Source organism: Fusarium oxysporum, chromosome X, assembly GCF_013085055.1.
Source record: "Fusarium oxysporum Fo47 chromosome X, complete sequence".
NCBI classification, from domain to species: Eukaryota; Fungi; Ascomycota; class Sordariomycetes; order Hypocreales; family Nectriaceae; genus Fusarium; species Fusarium oxysporum.
This window is the reverse complement of record NC_072849.1, coordinates 2,409,667-2,435,404: the sequence shown is the minus strand read 5'-3', so window position 1 is coordinate 2,435,404 and position 25,738 is coordinate 2,409,667. Positions and strand designations below refer to the sequence as shown.

The 25,738-nt window shown below is 46.0% G+C and overlaps 11 protein-coding genes across 11 annotated transcripts; 7 read left to right on the top strand and 4 right to left on the bottom strand.

Annotated features, from left to right (window-relative positions):
• Window positions 1–19: 19 nt before the first annotated feature.
• FOBCDRAFT_145612 (uncharacterized protein) lies at window positions 20–916 on the top strand (the record flags this gene model as incomplete). Its single annotated transcript, XM_054707252.1, has 1 exon — window positions 20–916. The coding sequence occupies one exon, from the start codon at window positions 20–22 to the stop codon at window positions 914–916; it is 897 nt and encodes a 298-aa protein (XP_054563227.1).
• An 830-nt stretch (window positions 917–1,746) lies between these two features.
• FOBCDRAFT_280734 (heme peroxidase) lies at window positions 1,747–2,494 on the bottom strand (the record flags this gene model as incomplete). The annotated part of the gene is made up of 2 exons (XM_054707251.1): window positions 1,747–2,096; window positions 2,185–2,494. The coding sequence occupies 2 exons, from the start codon at window positions 2,492–2,494 to the stop codon at window positions 1,747–1,749; spliced, it is 660 nt and encodes a 219-aa protein (XP_054563226.1).
• A 2,089-nt stretch (window positions 2,495–4,583) lies between these two features.
• FOBCDRAFT_280732 (uncharacterized protein) lies at window positions 4,584–5,174 on the bottom strand (the record flags this gene model as incomplete). Its single annotated transcript, XM_054707250.2, has 1 exon — window positions 4,584–5,174. The coding sequence occupies one exon, from the start codon at window positions 5,172–5,174 to the stop codon at window positions 4,584–4,586; it is 591 nt and encodes a 196-aa protein (XP_054563225.2).
• A 582-nt stretch (window positions 5,175–5,756) lies between these two features.
• On the top strand, window positions 5,757–6,543 carry FOBCDRAFT_265080 (uncharacterized protein; the record flags this gene model as incomplete). The annotated part of the gene is made up of 1 exon (XM_059611346.1): window positions 5,757–6,543. The coding sequence occupies exon 1, from the start codon at window positions 5,776–5,778 to the stop codon at window positions 6,541–6,543; it is 768 nt and encodes a 255-aa protein (XP_059467993.1). The 5' UTR covers window positions 5,757–5,775.
• A 729-nt stretch (window positions 6,544–7,272) lies between these two features.
• Window positions 7,273–8,931, top strand: FOBCDRAFT_244675 (ankyrin repeat-containing domain protein; the record flags this gene model as incomplete). Its single annotated transcript, XM_059610623.1, has 6 exons — window positions 7,273–7,314; window positions 7,567–7,747; window positions 7,778–7,975; window positions 8,025–8,284; window positions 8,372–8,531; window positions 8,579–8,931. 6 exons carry the CDS (start codon window positions 7,273–7,275, stop codon window positions 8,929–8,931), a joined length of 1,194 nt encoding a protein of 397 aa, XP_059467992.1.
• A 313-nt stretch (window positions 8,932–9,244) lies between these two features.
• On the top strand, window positions 9,245–9,977 carry FOBCDRAFT_169910 (uncharacterized protein; the record flags this gene model as incomplete). Its single annotated transcript, XM_059608449.1, has 2 exons — window positions 9,245–9,907; window positions 9,963–9,977. The coding sequence occupies 2 exons, from the start codon at window positions 9,245–9,247 to the stop codon at window positions 9,972–9,974; spliced, it is 675 nt and encodes a 224-aa protein (XP_059467991.1).
• Window positions 9,978–11,602: 1,625 nt separating this feature from the next.
• FOBCDRAFT_233000 (uncharacterized protein) lies at window positions 11,603–12,557 on the top strand. The gene has a single exon (XM_059609912.1). The coding sequence runs from the start codon at window positions 11,696–11,698 to the stop codon at window positions 12,407–12,409; it is 714 nt and encodes a 237-aa protein (XP_059467990.1). The 5' UTR covers window positions 11,603–11,695; the 3' UTR covers window positions 12,410–12,557.
• Window positions 12,497–16,713, bottom strand: FOBCDRAFT_244673 (uncharacterized protein; the record flags this gene model as incomplete). Its single annotated transcript, XM_059610622.1, has 8 exons — window positions 12,497–12,706; window positions 12,758–13,009; window positions 13,092–13,331; window positions 13,557–13,636; window positions 13,676–15,674; window positions 15,744–16,346; window positions 16,405–16,520; window positions 16,575–16,713. The coding sequence occupies 8 exons, from the start codon at window positions 16,711–16,713 to the stop codon at window positions 12,497–12,499; spliced, it is 3,639 nt and encodes a 1,212-aa protein (XP_059466066.1).
• A 2,067-nt stretch (window positions 16,714–18,780) lies between these two features.
• FOBCDRAFT_207806 (uncharacterized protein) lies at window positions 18,781–19,552 on the top strand (the record flags this gene model as incomplete). The annotated part of the gene is made up of 3 exons (XM_059609212.1): window positions 18,781–18,966; window positions 19,033–19,401; window positions 19,460–19,552. 3 exons carry the CDS (start codon window positions 18,781–18,783, stop codon window positions 19,550–19,552), a joined length of 648 nt encoding a protein of 215 aa, XP_059466065.1.
• Window positions 19,553–19,815: 263 nt separating this feature from the next.
• Window positions 19,816–20,607, bottom strand: FOBCDRAFT_244672 (uncharacterized protein; the record flags this gene model as incomplete). Its single annotated transcript, XM_031191911.3, has 2 exons — window positions 19,816–19,882; window positions 19,922–20,607. The coding sequence occupies 2 exons, from the start codon at window positions 20,605–20,607 to the stop codon at window positions 19,816–19,818; spliced, it is 753 nt and encodes a 250-aa protein (XP_031033142.3).
• A 3,599-nt stretch (window positions 20,608–24,206) lies between these two features.
• On the top strand, window positions 24,207–25,732 carry FOBCDRAFT_207804 (HAD-like domain-containing protein; the record flags this gene model as incomplete). Its single annotated transcript, XM_059609211.1, has 3 exons — window positions 24,207–24,928; window positions 24,982–25,180; window positions 25,232–25,732. 3 exons carry the CDS (start codon window positions 24,207–24,209, stop codon window positions 25,730–25,732), a joined length of 1,422 nt encoding a protein of 473 aa, XP_059466064.1.
• Window positions 25,733–25,738: the final 6 nt, after the last annotated feature.

The following is a 25,738-nucleotide window of genomic DNA, read 5'->3' as shown; positions in this document are numbered from 1 at the left end:
GTGCATTTTCAGACTTATCATGTCAGCTCACGGTTATTCTTTGCGTGAGACTAACTCGCCTACTCTGGCCAGCTACGTCTCTACGCATAACGACACTTATCCTTTCATTAATCCATCCAAAGCAGACTTGGCCGGCAAATCAGTCTTCATCACCGGCGCCTCCAAGGGGATCTGGAAGGCTACCGCAATTGGCTTCGATATGGCAGGTTGCTCGAAAATCATCCTGGCTGCTCGTTCTGACATGACCAAGATTGAAGCGGCTATCAGAGATGCCGCCAAGAAGGCAAATTGGCCCCAACCACTCGTTCATTCTATCAGACTGGATCTCACGTCAGAAGAGTCGGTTAAAGCCGCCGCCGAGACTGCCAAGGATATACTCGACGGCAGCCTAGACATCTTGATCAACAATGCAGGATGCCTTGAGGAATGGAAGCCCGTCACCGAGTCTGACCCGTCGGAGTGGTGGACTTGGGAGGTCACCATGGAAGGAATTTACCTGTCCGCCCGCTATTTCATCGCGCTGCTTCTCAACTCATCGGCCAAAACTATAATCAATATCAGTAGTGTCGGAGTTCAGATCATCGTTCCTGGAGCATCAGCGTACCAGACGAGCAAGTTCGCTCTCTGCCGTTTTACTGAGTTCATCAATAAGAAATATTACGAGCAGGGATTAGTGGTCATATCGATTCATCCAGGTGGGATCAAGACCGAGCTCGCTTTGAACATACCCCTAGCGATGCATTCTCATCTGAATGATAGACTGGAGCTGGCCGCCGATACTATGGTCTGGTTATCTCGTGAGAGGCGGGACTGGCTCTCCGGCAGGTTCATCATTGTGAACTGGGACATGGAGGAATTGGAGAACAACAAGGAAATCCTTCAAAGAAATTTACTTAAGTTTCGTATGACAATCTGATATCATACCGCTGTTACAAACAACACGTTAGGACATTCCTCGATTAGAATGACTTGTGAGATTTACTTTGGTCATATTTAAAGTATTTTATGAAGTCAAAGTTCGACCAATATAGTAGTAATGGCGTTAGTGTTTCTCTCTTCCCTCCGTAGCTTATGACAGCTTTACTTACAGGCACTTATATGCATAAGAAGATTATCCCAAGACAATAGAGTTCTTTAGTTCAGGTTTTGCGTCTCCCCGAAGTCTTCCATCGCAGGTAGTGTATGATTGCTAGGATGCCGCTGCCCGTTGTGATGATGACTATAGCGATGAAGCTACAAAGACCTTGTTTTAATAACGAAAGGGCGATTTGGAAAAATTTCAACAAAACAGCCCGATAATGAAACTTTACCTACTTCTTTTGAACAGTGAATTGGGTTGGTATCCTTGTCAGGTGGAAACAAAGGCGATCTCTGAACGCAATTGATCTCCGAGTTTTCTGTGATCAAACGCCACAGGAGATTCGTACCATGGGCTGGCAAATCCAGCTCCTTAACCCAAAAGTCGCTATAAAAAATAAAGTTGGAAAAACCGGGTACGTCCTTTCGCTCCCATATCAGGTCTTCCAGAGCGTTACTTGGATGGCAATCCCACGGGCGGCCCACAAGAAGACAACGCATCATCGCAAAGCCGATAGAGAAACGGTCAGAGTTTCCCATGCCGAATAAACAAACAGGCTGATGATGAGGTTGACAGCCCACGACGATGTCGACATCGTCAGGGTGCTTGTAGAGCCTCTTCAGATTCTCAATGACTCCAGGGTCAGTCGAAAATTTATCTCAAGTATCTCAAATTGGGACAACAACTTCTTGATCCTGAGCGTTGTACTCGTGAAAATATTGGTTGAATGTCGACAACCCTTGCTCTTGCTCATGCACAATACTTGAGACGACAACGTCAAAGGGACGCCCACGGTAGATTTCAGCGCTTCTGAAACTCTCGTCTACTCCAGACTTGAAGTCGGGAATGTGCGACGAAAGAGCCCCAGCAAGAATTCTTTCCAGCCCGACATTGAGTAACCCAGTACTATTAATGCTCGTCTCAAACAGGTTTTGCTCCCATAATGTCTCATTGTTCTGATCCTTGATTGAGAAGCTCGGAATGATAAACTCGTGAAAGCGATAGACAACAGCCATCACTGCAGAGACCGTCATTGGCTTTCCATTTTTTGGTGACAAGCGGCCAAGGATACGTGTTGCCAGGGTTTTTCTCTAATGCGTTCTCACCAAACATCTGACGGTACAGAGGAAATCCGTCATCTCTTGGCCATGGCATCTTCTCCGTCCAATAGGCCATTTGGTATGTGTTGGCGATCAATCCATCTTTCGCAGACATGACGAGTCGCACGGTCTGATAAAGCTGCTCATCGTCCCAGCCCGGCTTCTGCTTCTTGTGAATGTCACAGAGCCTGCTATGCTCACGAAGTAGTAATGTGTGGATACCAAGAAGCAGCCAGTCTTCATTGGTACGAGGATCGCCTCCGGCAAACAGTCCCTCTGGTTCTACACCAGGCCGCGTGTTGGTCGGTACACCCATGCTGTTGAAGGGAAGGTAAAAGGATTTTGCCCTGGTCCCAGGGGACTGGACCTCTTGCGTGAGAAGTTTGCCATCAACTTTTGATCAAATTCGATGTGCTATATCAGTGGTGCTGCCATATAAAGACGATATGTCGAGCCATGTTGTTGCCATATTGATGTTTTCACGAGGGTTACTTCTGGACGTGCCCGTTCCGGGCATTGCGGCTGTTCTTGGTACTCTGAGTGTGGTATTGATAGAAAATACCTCCTCATCCTCTGGCATAGGGACTTTAATTAACTCATCGATAGAAACTCGGCTATATGTAACGTTATGCATGATGAACTGAATAAGTCAGCACCAAGAATCGAGAATCCACGGATGATACACTCTCACCTCAATAAGCCCCAGAAGGAGAGGCGTATGTTCATAATAAATCGTCTTCTTCCTTTTGAAAATCGAATTACTAGTGGCTTGTGGGTTTGAGCCTTCTCGTGGCTTGGATATATCATCGGCGTGTGTGTATTGTTGATAGTCGCGTGGTCTGGCCGATCCAATAGAGCCTTCACCCGATTCACCTCACTTCAGCCAATTACAGTGCCCTTCATAGGTTCGAAACCACCAAGTTGATTTGTTACGGAGGCAATCCGGTTCTAATTCATCGTTTAGGCTTCTCAAAAGCAGGCTTGCCTTGACCTTTGGATTATTGTCAGGACCTTGGTCTGGGATGTGCGGGCTAATGACAGGGATGATAGGTTGTTGTGGCGTGGTAATCTGGTCGGATAGATCCTCGATTGAGGTAATATGGTCCGATATGGTACCTTCTTTAAATACGTCTTCCTACTGGTGATTGTCCTGTTTGTTTATGAGATTTCTTAGCCATAGTAGCGGCTATATAGCCGAAGTTCACCACTCGCAGAAGTTATAGCCCTGGCAAGAATTACCAGGAAGTGAAGTCGCATTCTGTTGCAATGTTACACTTGTTAGGCAAGGAAGTGATTGGGAATAAGATGAGGGGTAGGTAGGTTCCATACCCTGTAGTGAGAAGCTAGGGTTAAGTTGGGACACTAACAGCACTTCTTCCACTTATGCGAAACATTCGACCAACGACTAAGTTACTAAGATAAAGCGCAATCTTTCAAGTCCTAATTATGACAGCGTTCGACATTGACAGGGGAAATAGATGGGCAAGACGCGGTGCTTGCCAAAATTCGTTTGTTAGAGTTGTGAGGACTCCATTCTGTATCTCAACTTTCTCCGCCAGAACCGGGGTGGATACATCGCCGGAAGCGGCTACATGGACAGGTGTCTCATTTGCCGAATTACCGATGGTAGCATCACCGCCCCGTTCTATAAGAAAAGACATTATGTTATGATAATCCAGCCTTCGAACTGTAATATGTAGAGGGGTATTTCCAGCATGATCAATATCGTTAACCTTTGCGCCATGGGCAAGGAGGAGAGATAAGATTTGTTTGTCGATTGTCTCATCTGTACCATCACTGGAGAATATATCGTGTAGCGGTGTTTCTCCGCGGTTGTTGTGTATACTTGAATCTGCGCCCTTGTCGCAAAGGCTTTGAAAAATTGGCCTGGAGACTTCCACATTTTCACCGAAATATCGAGCGGCGTAATGCAAGGCCGTGTTCCCCTCAATATCTTGGACATTTACTATCGCAGGGTCTATGTCTAAAATAAGATGGATAGTTGTTTTAATATTCTGTGCAATTTCCTGTAAGTTGGGGTTATACAGGTTATTCCGTGCAGCCCAGTGAAGAGGGGTACTCCCTCGACTGTCACAAGAGGACACCATTTCCAGGGCAATGACTGTGTCCCCATGTTGATCGAGTAGAGTCTCAAGAGCGACGAAGTTACCACGAAAAGAAGCCATATGAATTGCAGTGACGTTGTCGATGATATAGTCCTGTTCGTCGTACAGTCGTAGTTGAAGCGAGTGTTTTGTGAACTCGGCATGGACATCTGCGCCGCCGCTAACGAGCCTCTCGATCATCTTAGAGCCTGCCCACTCGAATGCCATTGACAAAACGGTTTCAGGTTTCCCTGATGAGTCTTCATGAGCCCGTGCAACCACGTCCGAAGGAAAGGCACCCTAATCTAGTAACAGATTCATCACAGCTTCGCTCTTGGCAACAGAAGGCTGCCAGTTGAATGCCTCGGTGTATCTCGTTGAATATAAATCTGAGGCAGCAGCAATAGCAGTGCAGCCGGTATAATCTCGCTCATGGATATCAACGTATGGTGGCTGGTTATCGAGTAAAAATTCTACTATCTCCAGATAGGCCCGCCTAGCAGCTTCGTTAAGCAGGCTGAAGCCGCGTTTTCGAAAGGTAATTATTTGGTTTGGTTCAATAACTCTTACGTAGTAGGAAAGGAGGGTTCTAAGTGCACCAAGACTTCCGTGTGATACAGCTATGTAGAAGAAGGAGTAATATAGAGGAAGCTCCTCTATTTCCTCGATAACCCATAGCGCAATATCGAGATGCTGCTCAAGAGTCGTCACATCATCCCGATAGATGATTGCACCAAGAAGGTCAAATTGATCTGTTTCGCACAGAACAGATCCATTACGATCAACCATAGTGATTGGTGTGTAAGGAGGCTCTTTGCCATTATGATACTCGTTTGAACCCCGAACGAAATTGCGGTAAGGTGATTCAGCTTCGGGCAGAGTGGACGGCATTATTCTTAAGTATTCAAGTGATCGAAGAGAAGTTGAACCTTTTCATGCACAAACACTGAGCTTTTAAATACTTATAATTGGAATTCTTTTGATATTGGGAATGAGTCATCGGCAAGTATTTAAAGTGGAACTAATACATAACAAGCAAGCACAGTCCACCTGCAATTAATTGTGTGGCAATATGGCAGTTGCCTCCTAAGTTATGTCTAGTTTTATACATATAACCTTAAATGCATTACACTTTCAGTAAACGGCACAATTTGACAGAATTGTAGCTTGTCTGTGACTAATGATGATTTCGCTATATCTTTCTGTTTTGTTCCACTCCACATTCGCCCATGTCGGTGAATTTATATTCCGGATCGACAGGACCATGCTGTCTCAACGTGATTTCCCTTATCTAAAGCATGTCAACCAACATGATTTTGTTCTCGCTTCAGTCATACCATTTTAGCCAATTCAAGGTCTCTTAAGATCCCATTCTCGAGATCACATCTGCTTAATTAGCTGGTTATCACAGCTCATCATTCTACAACATTTCAAAGAGAGAAAAAAAATACAACCTTCACCTGGCGTATGCTCGTAATCAAGCTCTGTCAAGATGTCCGACATTATCAAAGACATGATGCGTCAGGTTTGGCAGATCCCGCGCGGGACCAAGCTGGGACCGGAAGGGAGGAAGAACCCGGACAATTTCCATCACTACCGCAAATGGGGTTTCACCATTTACCGTACCTACTACGGTGAAGAGTCTGAAAAGCATTGGCAAGCGCTTTTATACTCTTTAAGACATCAGACTAAGCTGGCATTTGGAGCCTTTGAGGACGACGAGGAAACAGACCAAGTTGATAGGCGACGAGTTCAGGAATTATTTTATCTAGATGTCCGGGAGGATCCCTCTCGGCTGGATGGTCTCGATGTTCGAGGTCTTAGGGAATTCTGCAACGCCGAAAAGCTCAAAGAGACTGAAGTTGTAGAGAAAGCCAACTACAAGTACCGCGTGAGCACAAGGCCCCACGAGAGTCGAGCTATGGCAGATTATCTGTTCAATTATGTTTTGCTCGCTGATGAAGCTGTTTTGAAAGATATAGAAAAAGGTGAATTCGTTGTTAAGGCTATCTCATTGTCGTGGTTTGATGGTCACTCGGGATGGGGATGGGCGAGGATCCCGACGGGCTATCTGTTGCAGTTGTGGACATTTCTGATGTGGAATAAATACCGGACTGAGTTCTGTATTAGCTTCCGAGGATCTGAAGAAGATCTTGCGGACAGTGTCTGGCCTGGGGATATGGCACTTTTGGACACAGGGAGATGCTCGGAAATTCGCGAATGGCGTTACTATAGTGGCCAAAAGGATGACATGTGGTAGGGAAGAAAAAAGAGCCCAACCCGAAAGATGTTCAAGATATAAGTACAGTCAGTCTATCCTCAGATTAGAACACATAGAAAATCTACACAATGCCTGATCTCATCATGCCAACACAGCCTAAGCCTTAGCAACTAAATACGACCCCCATTCAAGTCTCTTTCGTAGTTGTAGCAGAAAAACTTGACACATGTTCTTAACTCAACATATATCGTTCATTATCCACTTATCTCTCGTATTCTTGCAAATTTGCGTTGGTGATATTATAATAAATCTTGAAAATGAATGAGCACTTGGTGAAGACGAAGATGACAAACGAAGTTGGTGGGTTTGTGATGTAATGGTTATGCAATAAGTCCAGTCCCTTAGCCATAGCTTTGTGGTTGATCGATGTATAATTACGGATAATTATGCTCCATTCTATTGTACGTAATTTAAGCTCGGGCTGTGGCTCATCGCCGGACCTGACCCGCTTCACTACATCGACCATGACTCCACTGCTGGAAGCTCGAATCTAAGCCGATTTTACATCAGTATCTCCTGCGTACGACCAATACATATTGTAGTATTTGCTAATCAATACTTTTCTTATTCTTTAACTAAACAATCTATCTATCCTTGAGCATGTCTTCGTCTACCGACACGGAAGATGAGTCGTCTCATTGTCGTTTCGCTGAAAACCCAAACGCTAAGTATGAAAGTCAAGGACTTGAGGGACATTGTCCAGCCCCTATGACGATGCTTCATACGGACGGTTCAATTTTATATGAGAATGTACATTTTGGCCTCCTGTATGAGATCATTGCGCAGAATGATACGAATGCTCTTCAAAAATATCCCACGATTGCACCTTGGGCTTTCTCGATGGAGCCGGGTTTCGCGCACGATCTCTGGGCCGTCCCAGACAGACATCTGTTTTTAGATTACTGCGACTGTGACGTTGTGATTGACATGAACTACTGCATGTGGGCAGCCTATCGGGGAGCTCTTGGTGTACGTAAAATTCTTCTGAATCACTGTACGAAGGGCAAGGATCCCGATATGAAAATCAAATTCGAATCAGGAGAAGTTCTGTTATTGAACGAAGCCACCCAATATGGCCAAGTCGACATAGTCCGATTCCTACTCAATCACCAGCCACGATACGCCAGCATCTACGAACGCGACCAAAGCGACTCTACTGCATTACTATCAGCTGCTTCGGCCCGTTATATCGATTTGCCAACTTCTTTATAAGAAGGTCTACCTGGACCTGCGGAAAGCGAAGCAATGATAAATTTGCTATTGGACCGAGGTGCCTCCGCGTCTGATGTCTCAAATGAGGATGCAAGAATAAGCAACACAGTCCTGACATTGGTTACACAGTGGGCAGGTTCACCATTGATCAAGAGGCTCATCGACGATGGTGCCGATATTTACACCAAGGTGGAAAGAGGTCGATGGGAAGACAAATTTTGGAATCTACCTGAATGCACTTTTTGAAGTTAACGCACTATATGTTGCCTGCACTCACGCAAACTTCGAAGCTGTGAAGACTCTTATTGATTGTCGGGGCGCTGAGTTGGATACTTTGGATGTCCTATGGCAACGAGACAGTCGTGGAAGTCTTCCTCTCCATTGGGTGACTCAAAGCGACTTGCCAAAGGAGAGTTTTGGATACTCAAATGCGGGTGTCCGCGACAAAGCACAGAGCATTGCGAATATCGTTGAACTGCTCTTTGGCCTAGACCCAACCATCATCAACGTCACCGATAACGATGGAAATACACCTTTACACTACGCCACCCGGTCACCGAGTCGATACGATAAGATGTACACTCCTATAATCCAGCTCCTTTGCGCCAGGGGCGGCGATGCCAGCATACAGAACACAGAAGGTCAAACGCCTCTGCATACCCTATTCCGTCTCGAGGATGGTGGTGACTATAGAGACTACTTTTGCGAAAAGAATTCCGTCGACATAGCCACCGTAACAGCTTTACTCGCCCAACGTGCATCTCCAGCCGACATGGATAAGGCAGTTGATACGCCATTGCAGCGGCAAACCTGGAATGGGCCGATGTCGTATCACTTCTTCTTGTGCACGGCGCTGACCCTGCCCTACTGAATTTGAATGGGCAAACAGCCCTTCACCGAGCTGGTGGTGGTACGTACTTGAGACGTAACCAGAAGTACAAAGCGCCGGAAAGAATAAGGGCACAGGAGGATGTGTTGTCAAGACTGGTGAAGGCTGGAGGGGTGGGGCTGATAGACTTGACGGACGCGGAGGGAATGAAACATAGAGAGATATATCATAAAACGAGGCAGGGATGGAAAGAGCTCGATGGCCCCCCGAAGCAAACTGGAAATGGGAGGGGTCGAGGAAGAGGACCTAGGATACATAAGATTTAGAGCGTTATGAGACATTAAACCTTGATTAATTATCAGACCTACGAACCGTATGCTTATAGGAATGTATCCTCCGTAATCTTCTTTGGCATACTCTCTACTCTTGGGCACTCTATGCCAATATTCATGGAGGGAGCCTTTCGAAGAGTGGGCGGAAGGCGGATCAACACTGATCCGGGTAAGGCCTTGGCAACTTCCCTTTTAATCTTCTACAAGAAGGGCCAACAGGAAAACGAAGTCCTTTACAATTTCTTTCTTGGTTCCTGTTTAGCCTTTCTTAGCACAGCTGCCTAATCCCGCAATTCCTACCACCAACATGAAGCCACTCATTGAAGAACTGATTGAGCATATTTGGTCACCCCCGCGAGATGTCGTGCGGCAGCACAAAAGCAGGAAGCATCCTGACAATCTTCAATATTACCGTCACTGGGGCTTCACAATCTACCGCACGCACTATAGCACGGAGTCTGACAGTCATTGGAATATACTTCTAAGTTCCTTGAAGCAGCAAACTATGCTCGCATTTGGATACTTTGAGGGTAGGAAGAATGTGGACCAAAGCGACGTGCAACTGCTCAAGAATCAATTTCATCTTGACGCACGCGAAGACGCGTCGCTATTGGATGGTCTCGACATCAAAGGTGTCCGAGAACTATGTCGCGATGAGGACTTGGGGGCTGAACGAGCCATGGCTGGTTACCTCTACGAGTTTGTTTTAGTCGCTGATGAGTCGGTGTTGAAGGATATTGCGATTGGCGAATCAGTTGTCAAGGCGGTCTCCTTGAGTTGGTCTGAGGGGTTTTCAGGGTGGGGTTGGATGAGGATACCAACAAGCTATCTTCTGGACCTATGGATACTTCTCAGCCGTCATTCGTTCGGTACGGAGTCAGTTCTCAGCTTCAACGGGCCCGAGAACGATCTCGATACCTATGTGTGGCACGGGGACGTTTCTCTCCCGGGCACAGGAGGGTTCTCTGAAGTGCGTCCGTTGCTTTTCCATTATACTGGTCAAAGACCTGATCGCACCTTCTAAGCAAACAGGATAGGCGGGGAATACATAATTCATATCGACTATGGACTCCTCTATCTAGTTATGTATCATGCCCCTCCCATTTCTGTGTCGTCATCTTTCGGAAAACCGCTAGTGTCGATGAAGGTTAATGCCTGATTCCTTGCTTGTGTCTCATATGCTCGCATATTAACGCGCATGATCTCAGCCCATTTCTGCGTATTACCCTCAAGTTCTGTCCGCACCTCGGAGACCATGTCCAACGTGTTTTCCCTGAACGTCTTCGACACAAGCGCATAGTAATCTGTGATCCATTCTATCTCGATCGCCATCTGGGAAGGGCCTTGCCAATCGAAGCGCCAGTTCTGTCTGATATAGCTGCTGATGTAAGTGATCTGCAAATACTCGTACCTGGCGCGAATAGCACTGTTCCAGATATTAACCTCTTAGGCTAACATGACCGTGCTTCCTGTATCGCTCAGAATGTTTCTGAGTAACAAGTAAGGCGAGATGTCGTCGATGTCGTGCTCCCGCACGATCAATTCTATTGCAGAATGTCCTGTAACTGGCCCTAAACTCGTCCAACTTGAGGTTGCAAGCTTTTGGAACGTAGTCATACATAGACTTATGCCTTCTTCAAAGGATCCACTGTAAGCATCACCTTGTTGATGGTGGACAGCTCAATGCTGAAACAAAAGTCTAACATGGGAAGCTTGGAGAGCTAAGTGACACCAGCAATAGACGGTAGGTCAATGTCTAAGTTATGAGCTAGATGTGTTATTTGCACTTGAGACTTGTGGCTGCGAGGTTGTATCACCACAGAGAACTTAGTGGGTCAAGGGCAGACCAACGTATAACTATAAGCGCAATAAGGGCTTAAGCAAGCATTAGGCAATAAGTTTAGGTCACAGCACTACTCGCATTCCTGTTCTGTTAATAACTGTAGTTTTGCCTCACAAGTTACGATGCTTCAAGAAACACCGCATGGAAATACAAGAATTCCTAAAAATAACGTCTATATCAGAGATAATCGATCACTTATCGCGGCCACCACGTAAAGAACCTGGAGTTAAGAGTTATTCACTTAATAAAAAAGACCTAGAGAACTTCTAATATTATTACAAATAGGGCTTTATAGTATATTATATATATTATAGTTCTAACTTAAATTAGTGTTAGGATATACTTATTAATACTACAACTTAGTAAACATACCTTATATTTAGCTATTGTAAAGAGGAATATATATTTAAGAAAGGTAAAAGATTATAATAAGGCAATTTATAATAATAAAAATACATACCTAAAAGATATAAATTAACTAATGAAGTTCTTTTAACTTTTAACTTAATAATACATATTGTTATTTAATAATCTTAATATTTCTTAAATTTAGCAGATTTATGTAAAAAAGCTTCTTAAGGCTAAATAAAATATAAAAGGTAGTAATTATTAACTTATACTTATTGCTAATATCATACTATTAAAGGATATTATATATAAAGTATTTATAATTAAGGCAATTAGTTATAACTAGGATAAGGATTAGGCTAGTTAGGTCTGAAGTGGGCAACCGGCGGATAAACACTGTTCCGTGAATCATTCGTCAAATGACTATAAGTTATTGGTCCTTGGACAAAGGCCAACTTACCCTCCTTCACGACTGCGACATTAACGGCCGAACTTGGAATTACCGCTCCTTTCCTTTGCTGGCACGCCTGAAACTACCGAATCTTAATCAACCAAACCGCCCCAAAGATGATTGAAGATATGATCGAGCTGATTTCTAAATATTGTTCTCCCTTCCCGCCTGCGATGCAGCAGATAGCCAGCAAAGATCCCGATGTTCTTCAGTTCTACCACCAATGGGGATTCAACATCTATCGCACATATTACGGTCCAGGTTCCGACGAGGCTTGGAACACGCTTCTATATGCTCTGAAACACCAGACGAGACTGGCATTTGGATTTTACGACGATCGAGAGGATGCAGATCAACGTCACGTCGATATACTCAAGAACTTGTTCTATCTCAATGCCCAGGCCGATAAATCTCTACTAGATGGGCTCGATGCTGGGGGTATTCGCAAATTCTGCCAGCACGAAAAGACGGATAAGAATCGAGTCATGTCAGATAGCACGCATGGCTATATATTACTTGCCGACGAATCAGTATTGAAAGATGTTTCTGAGGGCGAGTTTGTCGTGAAAGCGGTGTCCCTGAATTGGAGACGAGGGCATCCAGGCTGGGGATGGATGAGGATCCCAACAGGCTATCTATTGGATCTATGGCAACTACTGATGCTGAACTCGATGCGAACTGAGTTTGCGATCGACTTCGATGGACCTGAAGAGGATCTTTGTGATTATGTCTGGCCTGGGGATATGGCTCTCAATAATACAGGGTCGTATTCTGAGATTCGCCGATTTGGGAAGCACTACAGTGGCCAATGCCCAAATCGTTCGGATTAATGCGACAAGGAAGCTCAGAGGCTACGGCTGTATTCAACAGTATCTATCAACCTAGATTGTAGCATACAGCTAAGATCATACCCTAAGCTAGGAGGTACCTCCCATCTCCGTGTCCCCATCTTCAATTTTAGGGAAGCCGCTGGTATCAATCCTAAGGTTCCTGCCGCCCCTCAAGTTCTTCTCAAAGTTGTCCATGTTGACGCGCATATCCTTAGCCAGCTCATCGTCAAACCCCCGCAGCAGCCGCCGCGTCTGTGCGATTTGGGACTCCACATTCGTCCTCATCGAAGCCACAACCTTTTCGTAGTGATCTTTCAGCCACTCGATGAAGTAATCAGCGAGCCGTACCTTCTCGTTCGGGAACCTCTTGTTGTAGACCCCCTCCGTGAATTTCAATTGCGTATGGATGTCCTTTACAACTTTGTTGAGCTTCTCCTTGGCTGTGGGCGTTGCCAGGTACCAGAACACGCTCAACGTCGCCCGGATCCGTTTGACCACTTTCTCTTGCTCCGCTTTGATCGTTTCCTTGGATCTCTCCCCGTCCCTTTCCACGTATTTTTCCAAGCTTTTCTCAGCAGGAAATCGGTTAAAGCGCATGACCTGAGTTATTAGCCGGCGAACTAATAGAAAGAGTATACCCAGAAGGTCAGGAAGGAGGCAAAAGTTAAATAACTGAACTTACATAATTCTTGGCTTGATTGATTTCCGCGTCGACAATCATGAAGGCTTTGTAATTCCTTTTGCTTCCTAAACACTCGAAGGTGCGATCAAAGAGTCGTTGAAACTGGAACATGCCATCTTCGCTTCCAGGAAGGTTAGGCACGCCGGGCTCTACTGCGAAGTTTATGTTGTTTATTCGTTCCCAAAATACAATGGGAATAGGACCATATTTCGATGCAGCGCCCGAAGGGAGTCTACCAACCTCAATTAGGCACTTTCTTTGCTGACAAACCAGGGCATGGGGAGTTTCTTACTTTCCAATAACAGAATTTTCGTACCAAGCTCGAAGAATACTCTTATCAACGAGATGTTCCACTAGCCACCGATGTTAGAGTGTGTTAGAAGGAAGGACTGACAACCGAAGGGCTAACGCACTTTGTAACTTATAGAGTTCAAGCATCTTTTTACTGAACTTCCTCGCCGTCACAATAGGGATCCAGCAGTCATCTCGCAATCTAATCAGCACCACCTTCTCGAGTAGCTCGTTATCGTCGTCTTTTATGTCCGCTAATGTGGGGTTCTGTCTCCGTCAGCTTTCGATGAAACCGTCAGGATGTCGAAGACTTACATCAGGAACCTCGATTTCGTATATATTTTCACCTGCAGGCGCACCTGGGACCTTAAACTTGAGCTTATTATCGTCTGGACCACGTTCTTCTAACGAGTGGCGTATGAACTGGTGATGGTGTGAATGGGAAAGCTGATGAGCATGACGGCCAAACAATGTAACATGGCGACGGCTGTTGTCGCCGCTTTGGTCGCCTTCGTCATCACTCAAAATAGGACAATCTTCAGCCTTTTCACAGAAGCTAGTCTTGCAGTTCATGAGATTCGCCTTGGTCTCGCTGTCACCCGTCAGGTAGGCTCTGATCCTTTTCGCCCAATAGTGTGGATGGCAAAGGATGTCAAGAGCTATTTCTGAAGGTCCTTGCCAATCTAATATCCAGTTTTGTCGGATGTAGGTGCTGATGTAGGTGTACTGGAGGTACTCTTCATCCATAGCATCAACGCCGTCGTTCCAGATGTGGACTTGCTGGGCTAACATGACATCGCTGCCTGTGTGTGTTATGAGATTCCGGAGCAATAGGAAAATCGTGATATCCTCAATCGGGTCGTCTCGGACCACCAAGTCGGTTGTAGATCGCTTGCCCAAGACTTTGTCGGGGTTGGGGCATGTCCCGCCTTTGACCCAATCGTCCATAACTTTCCTGTACACCGCGATCTTTTCGTTGGGTACAAGCACCTCCTCGGAGTAGTCCGTTTTGCAGCAAGTAGCTTGTCCTCCTCCTAGCTTGGAAGTGCAGGTGTGAAAAGCTGTATCAAGGGCCACTCGTACGCGATCGCTGGGGCATCCGCTACGACAGTAGCCAGCAAGATCGTCTGCATCTGGTGCTGGACCATAGTCACGACGGACTTGACAGTCAATGAAACGAAGACCAGGCTTGGTGTTGCAGCAATAGTTGCGCATCTGTACGCCGATGATGGGAGTGCCGAGGTCGTTCTTGAGATCATTGCATTTCAATGCACCGGAGCCTGACCCAGATGAGGCCATGGGCCAGTTGAAGTAGTCGCCAGGACACTCGGGGCTAGTGTTGCACTCTGGGTACGCGCCCCATCGACAGGTATCGTAGAGCTTCATGCTCACAGTGTTGGGCTTGCAGCAAGCCGTCTGTACGCGTGGTGGATCCTCGCACTTCATCGAGTTTGTACCAATCTCGACCATGCCGCTAGGGCAAGATGATTCCTTCTGACACTTTCCATTGCCATGCCCCCACCAGCCACATATTGGGATGTCCTGATCAGGAGGACAGCAGAATGAATGGATGCCATCACCGCCGCAGGCTGTCTCATCATACATCAGCTCGTTTTTCCGAGCCCCCGGGTCACTACGGCCGACATGTACCCAGCCTTTAGGACATGGTTCCTTGCAGTTCGTCCACCGGCACTGTTCGTAGGGCTTCTTGACAAAATCGGCCGCCTTTTCATCATCGTCCAAGGAGCCGCTCGTCACTTCGCGGCCGAGTACTTTGGCCAAGGCCTTGTTGTACCGGGCATCTTTGGTATCGTGACTGATAGCCCATACCATAACGCCACCAAGGCAAAGTTCTCCAGCACGATCAACCTTCATCTTGAGTGTATCGGCGTCATCATATGACACCCATTGCTTTCCCCAAGTGACAACCTTGACAGCTTCTTCTTTGTATAACTCGGGCTTCAAATTGCGGTTCCGGACCTCAATGTCGATCTCCGAGTTCAGCAAAATACCTTTCTCTTGGCTGCATTCGCCAGCGTTGGCCGGGTCGCTAAACAAACAGCCTGGCTTGCGACACGCCGCTGATTGGGCCGTAAATGCGCGGCCATAAAAGCCAAGGCCCATCACGACCTTATCAGGCTTAATATTATTTCGCCAAAGAAGGTCTAATGCCAGGTCAATCTCCGTAAGGTTGGTGTGCGCGTTGAGGTAGGGTTTAGTCCAGTTCGCCTTCTGGTCCCATGCTCCGTGAAGGTCGTAGGACATGATGTTGAAGAAATCGACGGTGGGTTCCTACCAACAGACCTCAGGTTAGCTTCTGGAGCCATATAGGTAGTGCATTCGTCCACAAAATCCACTTACCAGTTTCTTAATGTCAAAATATTGTAGATACCAGTATGACGCGGGTAGAGTGATAGTCAAACCTTTGTCTCCTGTCCCCATGACCTTCTTCAATGAAGCCATGAAGACAGGAAAGTTCTTGTAGTCAACCTCTCGACCAGATCGCTCTTCAGCTACCGGGTACTCCCAGTCCAGATCAAGTCCGTCAAAATTGTATGTTGCCAGAAAAGACTCAACTGATTTGAAGAAAGTTCTTTGACGCGCTAGTGATGCCGACAGATCGGAGAAAACTCTCGCTGTAGGACCGGGATCGTTGAAAGTCCACCCGCCAATGGCAAGGTAGATCTTGAGATTCGTATCTTTCTTCTTCAGTAGCATCAGGCGTTCATACATGTCCACGTCCTCGGGGTCATTGGCTTCGATTAAAAACGTGTTGGGGTTGATGGTACCGAAGGCAAAGTTGATGTGTGTATATAGACCGATGGGAATCTGCTCAGGCGAGAAGACCTCACAAGGCCGGTTCTTAGCCCAGCCTTCAAAGTAGCCCACAACACGCTGCATGTCGCCGCCTTTCTTGCAGCTTGGCCGTTTAACCGTCTTGCTTCCACAGAAGTCTTTCGTTGTCTAGTTTTATCGAGTTGCCTGTCAGTCTGCGAAAATACGCGATGCTCTGTACTTACACCACAGTATCCATGCTTGGAGCAGCAGACTTATCGCTCTTGGCCCATTGCTTGCCGAATCCTGGGTTGCAGTCCGACTTTCTATCACAGTCGGAACAACAAACTGATTTCCCGCAATCTGCTTCGCGTCAGCACAGGGACATAACAAAGAATGCGTGATTGGATCCCTTACAGTCAGGGCCAAATCCGCAGTTTCCAGACTTGTTGCAACATCCTTGCTTGCACTTTTTGGATGCACTACAGGTCGTGTCATCTGCTGCTACATATAAAAATAATAGCAGCAAGACGAAAAGCCAGGCGCGCAAACGCATAGTTGTCGTTTCAACTGGCACCTAGACTTGAATATAAACGCAAAATCGTCTCAAGTGACGATAATACTGTGCGTTGCAAAGAGGTAGTGGACCAAAGCAACTTGAGGCTGTGAGAGAGCTTTTCTGTAGCAATAAAATAAAGATGCATACAGTCAATGATATTAATCAATAGCTGATCAGCATGCACGTTTCAAGATAGCATAGATCACAAGGGAGAAACTTTTATGTAACTCTTAGCGAGACAAAGGCGTACAGCACATTCACTTGAGCAAGATCTTCTCTATTCTCATGGCCACAAGAAGCGGACCGGGGCGAAGACGAAGGTGATTCCCTCGGCGATCTGCCTCAATCGAGAAGATGCAGAGGCGCTTCAAATTGTCCCTTGTTTAAAACTGATTTCGAATAGTGGATTCCCAACCGAGCTGGCAAACCGTAGCAATTACCCCCCCACGACGGGGCAGTGAGCGGACCCTGGAAATCATGAGTAGCGTCTAAGATAATGATGGAAATACAGCATTGCATTATGCTACCTGACATTTCGGCAAGAATGGTAAGATATACACTCCTGTCTTTGAACTCCTATGCAGCCGGGGCGCGGATCCGAGCCTTCGCAATTACAAGGACGAAACGCCTCTGCATACCTTGTTCCAGTTCCATGGCGATGACGCACCTATTGACCTAGCTGCTGTTTCAGTTTTACTCGCCTATGGTGCAAAAGTTACAGACGTCGACGATGCTGGCAATACGCCATTACACATTGCAACCAGGAACTCGCATTTTATTGATGCTATCTTACTTTTGCTGGAGCATAATGCTGACCCTGCTTAAAGAAATCTAAAATAAGATAAAGCTCTTTATAGAGCTGCTCGTGGTGTCTGTCTGGCAAATCGAGTTGAGGAAACAACGGAAATGCCAGACGATATGATGGCCAGGCTGGTGAAAGCTGGAGGGGCGGAGTTAATGGATCTACTAAACATGGATGGAGAGGCTGCACGACAGATATGTTAAGAGCTGAATTATGAATGGATGAAGGATAAAGAAGTGCGAGACGCAGGCTATGGTCGCGGAAGGAGTGAGGACGCGGCGGAAGGGGAGGATAGCATCTTGGGTTAGGTGTACATCCAATTAACTGACAAAGAGAGGTGAAAAGTATATTTCTAAGCGAAGACTGAATCAAATCTTTCTAGTCTGCTTTGAACTTCCGGTATTCTACCTATCTGGGATTTTCTTTTTAAATGGGTTGCCTTAATCGATTTTATCAAGCGCTGTAAGAATGGTTGCTGTAACAAATCAGGAAACTGTAGCTTCGGTCCCGATTGTATCTATCGACTCTTCAAGGTATTCAATTTTGGCTGATTTTTCTCATAGATTGTGGAACACACTGTCGATCGGACTGCGATCGCAAGTCTGAGTGTAACCCAGGTTTTGGCTCCAAATAGGCCGAGGAAGACAAATGTCCTCTAAATATTTATTGCTCTAAGCACGGATACTGTGGTATAAGTATTCTTTACCTGAAACTTGACTACATTAAGACCCGTTTAACACATGATAGACAACGAAGGACTTCTGTGGCATCGCGCAGTGTCTCGCCATCAATCTACACATCTGCATCACTGGATACATGCCCGCCAAGCCCCCGAGCCCAAGCTCGAGTTCATAGAATTGATAGCTCCTGACGGCAGCAATAGTTTCAAACTCGAGGTTATAGTACCTGCGAATCCTCCTGTCAACAAATTGCCCAGCGACCATGATGGTCTTCAGAATACTGCCGAATTCGAGGACCCCGATAATTGCTCCGACATGAGAATGAAACCCGAAGGAATATGAAACGTTCTCAGGACTATTAAGTTTCAGAGTATGTCTTCCGTGCCCCTGAATTGCTGCCACTGATACACAGGACTAGCTGAGTATCCATTTAGTAAGGGCCTTCTGAAGAAGTTCTTTAGGTACGTAACCGCAGGATTGTACGGCAATTACTTCAGCGTTTCAAGGTCACATCGTTGCTAACTTCAATTTAACAGTCTAGTCCAGCGGAAGGCCAGCCAGAATTGGTGCCGTCCCTATAGCATGTTCTGGGTCCATACCTCACTAGGAGAGTCAGACCGTTTCCGGAAATTTTGGGTCCCTATCCCTGGCAATCCCAATTTTGATAATACCAAACTATTCGATCGTCTTTTCGAGTGCTTGGGTAGCTATGCAGATGACAGAAACTTCAATATTACTGAGCAGCTCCTGAACGTGGTTGAAGGCGCGGTATGTCTATTCAAGAAACACTGAGAGGGAGTCGACATCATGACATGGCTAACCAACGCCTTCTAGATAATGCAGAACAACGACGCCATGGCGTACGAGAACCGCTTGGAAAAAATGGAGTTAAGACCTAAGGATGCCCTGGCGATTTTGCGCTCAGCCATCGCTTCATTTGACTATATGAATATTAACACCGGCCCAAATGTTCATGGGAAAATGACGAATATCTTGAATGGCATGTGGAATCAGTTGTTCACAGCCCAAACCATGTGGAAGCTCGTGTACCCAGATGTCCAAGCCAATATCGCAGATTTCTTCGTGGAGTGGCTCACTGACTGGTACGAAATAGCCGTTGTTCGCGCCAAAGACTTTTTGCTAGCGACCATAGCTGAGACGAGAAATATTTGGGAGCACACGGATGACCCTTATGCAAATCAGGTGTTGGAAACGCTCAACTCGCTGAAAGAAAAGATTCCTTTCTTTCACATTCTCACAGATTGGGACTATAGAACTCGGAGGACTCAGTGGCAAAGGAAACGATTTGGCGATGTTTCTTCTTCTTGGGCCTTTTTTCATAGCTTCGAGTTGATTCACTGGTGCTTTTTCATTGCTCTTGACGGTGACAATGAAATGCACTTGTTTGTAGATGCAGCGAAGTCAGTGGTATGCGTGTTATTATTAAATTTTGCCATCGCTGTATGTGTACTGCTATTTTGAGAGTGACTTAAGCTTGCATCAGATGTATGGTCGGGTTAGATTGTCTTGAGAACGGGCCATTTGGTAATCAGTTATGTGTTCTTGGTGAGGACAACTTGTTGCTTTGTGACGATCAGCATAGTAAGTGCCTTCAATCTATACAGGGTTTCCTGGGTACTTTTGGTTGGTGTAGTGAATGCATTCTCGTATTTCGGAGCATTCGCTTGTCGGTTCTGTGTCCCAGGCACCAGGTCAGATGTACTCCTCTAGGTCCTCCTCTGGACCATCGAAAGATAGCACCCTATGGTAATTATCGTCCCTTCCCATGAGCGAGTGCCAAAGCTCAAGCAGATATACTGTTGGTATTCTCATCCAGCCCCAATTATTCCAGCCATCCTCCCAGTTATATGAGACTGCCTTAACGACAAACTCGCCTCTTTCTATAGCTTTAAATACTGCTCTATCGGCAAGAAGAACGAATCTGAACCGACGCCCTGCCATGGCTTCTTCTTCCTCGGGTCTATCACGAAGGCACATTTCGCGGATCTCATGGACTCCCAAGCCGTTGAGTGATGAATCCTCACGAATATTAAGATGGAACAAGTCTTTTATTCGCTTGATATCATCCGAATATTCTTTTTGGCTCTGGTAATACCAGGTTTTTGGTAAGAAATCGGCCTGCTGGTGCATCAGCTCATCTTCAAAGGGCATGTCTTGATAGTAACCAACTGGAAGCATAGTTTGCCGTTTTAAAGTGTCAAGCAGCGTATCCCATTGCTTATTGGACTCGAGACTATAGTGCGTGCGATAGATAGAGTAACCCCAGTGACTGTAGTACTTTGAGTTTTCGGGAAGGGTTTTATCAAGCTTCTCAAAGCGACGAATCCTCCCCCGACGCGTGCTGGGAGGCTGCCATAGCATGTTGATCATTTCGTGAGGCCTGACCATGTTGATAGTGCCGAATACAATGTGATGAAAAGGAAATGCGGGCGCGGTTTATATTGATGTTGTTACTTGTGATGCTGTTACTTGTAGAGGGGAAATGACGGAAGGGAAGTGTTCTCCATTCATTATTTTTTATCAGTATATGGTCGCCTCAGGCACTACCGGTCTGGTTCCTGTAACCAACATAAATACCGACTTCTCTTTTACTTTTAGGGAATAGTTACCATGCTTCTTTATAAAGTAACATTTCGAACTTATTGGATACTATGCAAGGTTAAGCTAAATAAATATTACAGGCTGACACTTCGCTGGTAAGCCACTTTGTGTTATGAGCTAGATGTGTTATTTGCAGTTGAGACTTATGGCTGAGAGCTTAAACCAGAGATTTTCAGAAAGCGGTGAATGTGGTTAAAAGCCCATGGGCAAAGGGAAAACATGTGATTCCTAATGTAATGTTATGCTGTGTCGGCGGAGTGCTTCATACCAAAAGTGATCTCATTTGCAGAACCAACATGTGGGTCAAAGGTACTGAGATATATGGATTAATCTGAAGACAGTACAACGAAATGCGTTCTAAGTATGGAAGAAACTATGCACTAGGAGAATCCGAGATGAATTGTAAGTGATGTAGACATCAAGGAGCGGTAAACCTTTCTGGATTTGGTTCCGTTAAGTTGGCTCCATCTGCAAAGTCGTCATTAGGAAACGTCCGTAGGATTTGGAGAAAGAAAGAATGATAATCGATCTAAATAACGATGCAGCATAATAATCTATTAAGGCCAAGAGCATCAAGGCCCTGCATTCTATACATAATGTCGTATGAACGCTTTGTATGAATGCGATATGAATCCTTGTTTCCATGCATCAATTTGAAACAGGCCATCTTTGCAACCGCCCCGATGATGCTGCTGCTGACGCAGTCCTCTGAGTCTACAGTACGACCTTCCTCCTTTGTTTGCAACGGAAAGGGCATTAGATAATCGACAAGCAAGATTAATTTGCACCACGAGAAAAGCTTCTAATGTCCCAGTATGCCTGAGCACATGCTGTTTCGGCGGTGCCAAGCCGAATGCGGATGAAGAATCTCTCACAAAAGCTTGAGCAGCATGTTTCTCTCCTCGACACATGTATCGCTGTGTTGGTTGTTAGTCTTCTTGTGGGCCAGCGGCCCAAGGCTCCATGGGATAGGCGCAATGAGTCGACCATACATCCAGGCATGAGCAAGTTTGGCATTATCACGAAAAAGATTGCAGACGGGCCAGAACAAGATACTTAGAAAGTTTAAGGTCATGTTTATATCAGAAATCCAAGAATGATTTCCATTTCTGCAGATGGAATGAATAGCTTCGCCGAGGGGTTTTGTGATGGAGGCGTCGCAGCCGTAGTCAACTTGGGTCTAGCCGAAGAATACTTTGGTTTCCTTAGGTGCACGAGTATCGAGATCAAACTCCGTGAAGTTGCCCAACCCAGGAGCGAGGGGCTCCTCTAAGGTTGCAAGGTTGCGTATGTTCAGAGAAGGGAGTAAGATCATTGGAGTAGAATCATAGCCATCAATGGAAACGTTTGCAGGGACCAGGGAGCCTTGTCTAAAGTCGAAAGGCTCATCAGAATCGATGTCCTGTGGGCTCATTGCTGGTATTACCAGTGCAGGAGCCAGGGAGATGAGAATAATCTTAAAAGAATGCATAGTGACTGGTTTAATGTAATAAAAATTAACTGAGTCAAGGTTCTAAGTCATATACCATCACCAGCACGATTGTCTTATTTATACATCTTTATTACATTGTCCTCCGGCATCCATTTACACCTGATATCTCGGAAGTTTCCTCATTTGGGGGCCAGGCGTTATCGCATGATGGCGGGACACTTTTTCCAGAATCTTAGGGGCCATATTCCATCGCATGTTCGTTGGCATTTGGGCAATATCCTATCAACGTGATTCCCTCATGTTGGCAACGTAAAGTCGGAAGCGACCTTCTCCTTCAAGACTTCTGGATTCTTCGAAGTAATAACTCAGGTCTTACAACTGCGTTCTCGAACCTCGCGGAGTCCAACGCTCTGACAAGAACTTTCGACCTGACTTATCAAGCCATACCGCCGATGCATTGTGGTTCGGACCCCAACTGATAAGTGTGAGCTGAGGCCTCTGAGGCTTTGTTGACATGTAAAAGTACAAATATACGGTAGTCTAGGAGGTAAAGAGTCTTAGGCCCAATGATGACAGGGGTAGGAATATGCCATTTAACCTGCCAGGACTGCCAGACGTGTGGTGTCTCATTCCGCCAGACCTAGACTCTGGGCGTGTATTGGGGGCCTGGAATCACTGCCAGAAACAGACAACAATTACTCTTGGCAATGAATCGGTTTTTCGTTGCCCAGGACCTTATCTTATCAAAGTTTGCCATGAGCAGAGGCAAGGAAGCAGCGTTTGTTGATAAAGATTCTTAGATATTGAATAAATCTACAAATAATGTCAGAGGTATAAAGGTACCATGTAGAAAGGCTGCTAAAATTAAGGCCTTCAGGTAGAAATCGGCCCCAATCATGGGGAAATAAATAGCATCGTTCCACGGGGGGAAATAAATAGCATCGTTCCACGGGAGTCTATAAAGAGCAATTCCAGGACTTCCTATGCCAAAGCAATTAAATAGAAAACATAGTTTCTTATAAGAGAAATCAAACATTATATTATTTAACGTTGCTTTTGCATAACAACACTCGGATCGCAGCTCACTCACACCAGTCCAAGAGAATAACAGGCCAGTGTAGTTCAGCGACGTCAAAAAGGATAACTCTTTCCAGAAAAGTGACTACTGAACCACAGCGTTGCAAAGCCAGTCAGAGGTCATCCTACCTATGCGGCTAAGTTGTAAGTTACTATTCCAAATTAGTAGTAGCTCTTAGTTAACCTTGGCTCAGACTTTCCCTCAACTTGCTGGTGACGTCTCCGCCAAATCCTCCCCGAGAGGACAGGTTAGATGACTTCCTTGAAACATACAACCCAGAAGCAAGAGGCCAATGGTCGCCTGATGAGAGGTTTTTGCCATATTTCACTAGGATGCACTAAGAACTTTTTTGTCATATCAAAAAGCTCATTCGAAGTTAGTCGCAGCCAAAAGCGGCCTGTGATCCACGGGAAGATCTATCCGATCTATTTCGGTTTAGATTCAGCTTGGTAAAGTAGACCTGGCGTGCAGATCGTCTGAGACATTTCCTGAGTGATAGTGGAAAATTCTTACAGGATTGGAGCTCATGGGCATTTAGTTCAACTGTGGCTTATAGCACTGCAGAGGAGCTAGCTAGAGAATGGATATGATTCTCCTATGGGTCAAGCGACCTGCAGCCAGTCTCAGTCGCGGTCTTGACTTTGAATATCATGCTAGGATCAGAAATCTGAGACATTTTCCTTTTTCACAGCTGGACAATCTCGAAGACGTCATGAGTGCTATTGAGAGGAGAATAGTGTCCGGTTAGCTGCAATCAATCATACCTCTTGAGCTTCCGTCGAGCGTATAAGTAGCTGCTCACTGTCACCTTCCACCCATCATGATACACAAACATTACAGTTCTCACTCACTGATATATCACAACAAATTCTCAGTATGTCTAGTCCAAACTATACCGCAGTCGTCCTTGATCTGGGCCGAGTGCTCGTCAACTACACCACCAAAAACACCCTTGGTCTATCATCAAGCCAAATTGCCAGCGCTCTAGACTCACCGGCCTGGCATGAATATGAACGAGGTGAACTGCCTGAGCAAGAGGCTTACGATAGAGTTACGAGGGACTCCAAAATTGATCTGGAGACCTGGACACAGGCTTTGGAACAGATGAGGTATAGTATGAAGGCCAATCAGGCCCTCATATCTGCCATCAAGGAACTGAAGCAGACCTACTCGAAGGTCAAGATCTTTTGCCTGTCCAACATCCCGAGACCTGAAGTTGAGCTTCTGAAAGATGAGATTGACAGTTGGGGAATTGTCGATCAGTTCTTTGCATCTTCAGACATGCGTGAGCGAAAGCCAGACATGGCTATTTACAAGAAGTTCTCGAAGCACGTTCACGTGTCTGCATCATCGTGCATCTTTGTTGATGATAAGGTTGAGAACGTCACTGCGGCTCAGGCACTAGGCTTCAAAGGCATCGTCTTCAAGGACAACGAATCATTGGTCAGAATCCTTCACAACGCGCTGGGCGATCCTGTTTCCCGAGCCCAAAGATTCCTCAATCAGAATGCAAAGAAAATGTTCTGCACACTCAGTACAGGACAGATGCAGCCTGACAATTACTCTCAGTTGGTAATTCTACAAAACACAGGAGATCGGTATGTGTCCTAATGCTTACATTCATCTTGCCCTCCGCTGACCCTCATCACAGGGACTTGGTTGTTCTTGAGAACGAACGGTATACTTGGAACTACTTCCAGGGAAAGCCAACGTTTGCCGGGACGACATATCCTGACGACTCAGACACGACGTCACTAGCCATGGCAATCTTGGAAGGGATCCCAGTAGCTGACAAAGTGCAAGCAAGAGATAAGATCCTCTCGAATCTGAGCCCTGATGGACTCCCATACGTAAGTCATTGACATCAATCACTCTACTCAGCCATGCTCACTGCGTTTTAGTGCTGGTTCAGCAAAACGAGACCTCGCTTCTGCCACTGTATCTGTGCCACCGTTTTCCGCTTCTTCGTCATCAATGAATGGCAAGACAAGCTTCCTGGAGTCTACGAATTTCTCTGCCAGCTCCTCGAAACAAGGGCTTACCTCCATGGCAGCCGGTACTACGAAAGTCCAGATTGGCTGCTTTACATTCTCTCTGATCTTTGTGCTCGTCGACCTTCAGATCCGAACCTTGGAAAGATGCGAAACTTGCTTGTCACATGCATGCAAGAGCGTATGGGCTGCAATGGAAACATTCTCAGTGCTGCGATGAGAGTTTTGAGTGCTCAGTCTCTGGGCTTGAAGAATAATAGAGATCTCGAGACTGTACTTGAAGGCCAACAGGTCGATGGCGGATGGGAGCTGGCGTGGCTGTGGGGATACGGTTCCAAACCGCTCAAGATTGGGAGCCGAGGTGTAGTTACGGCTATGGCTATGAATGCGATTCGGCGTGCACAGGCCTAATTGCTA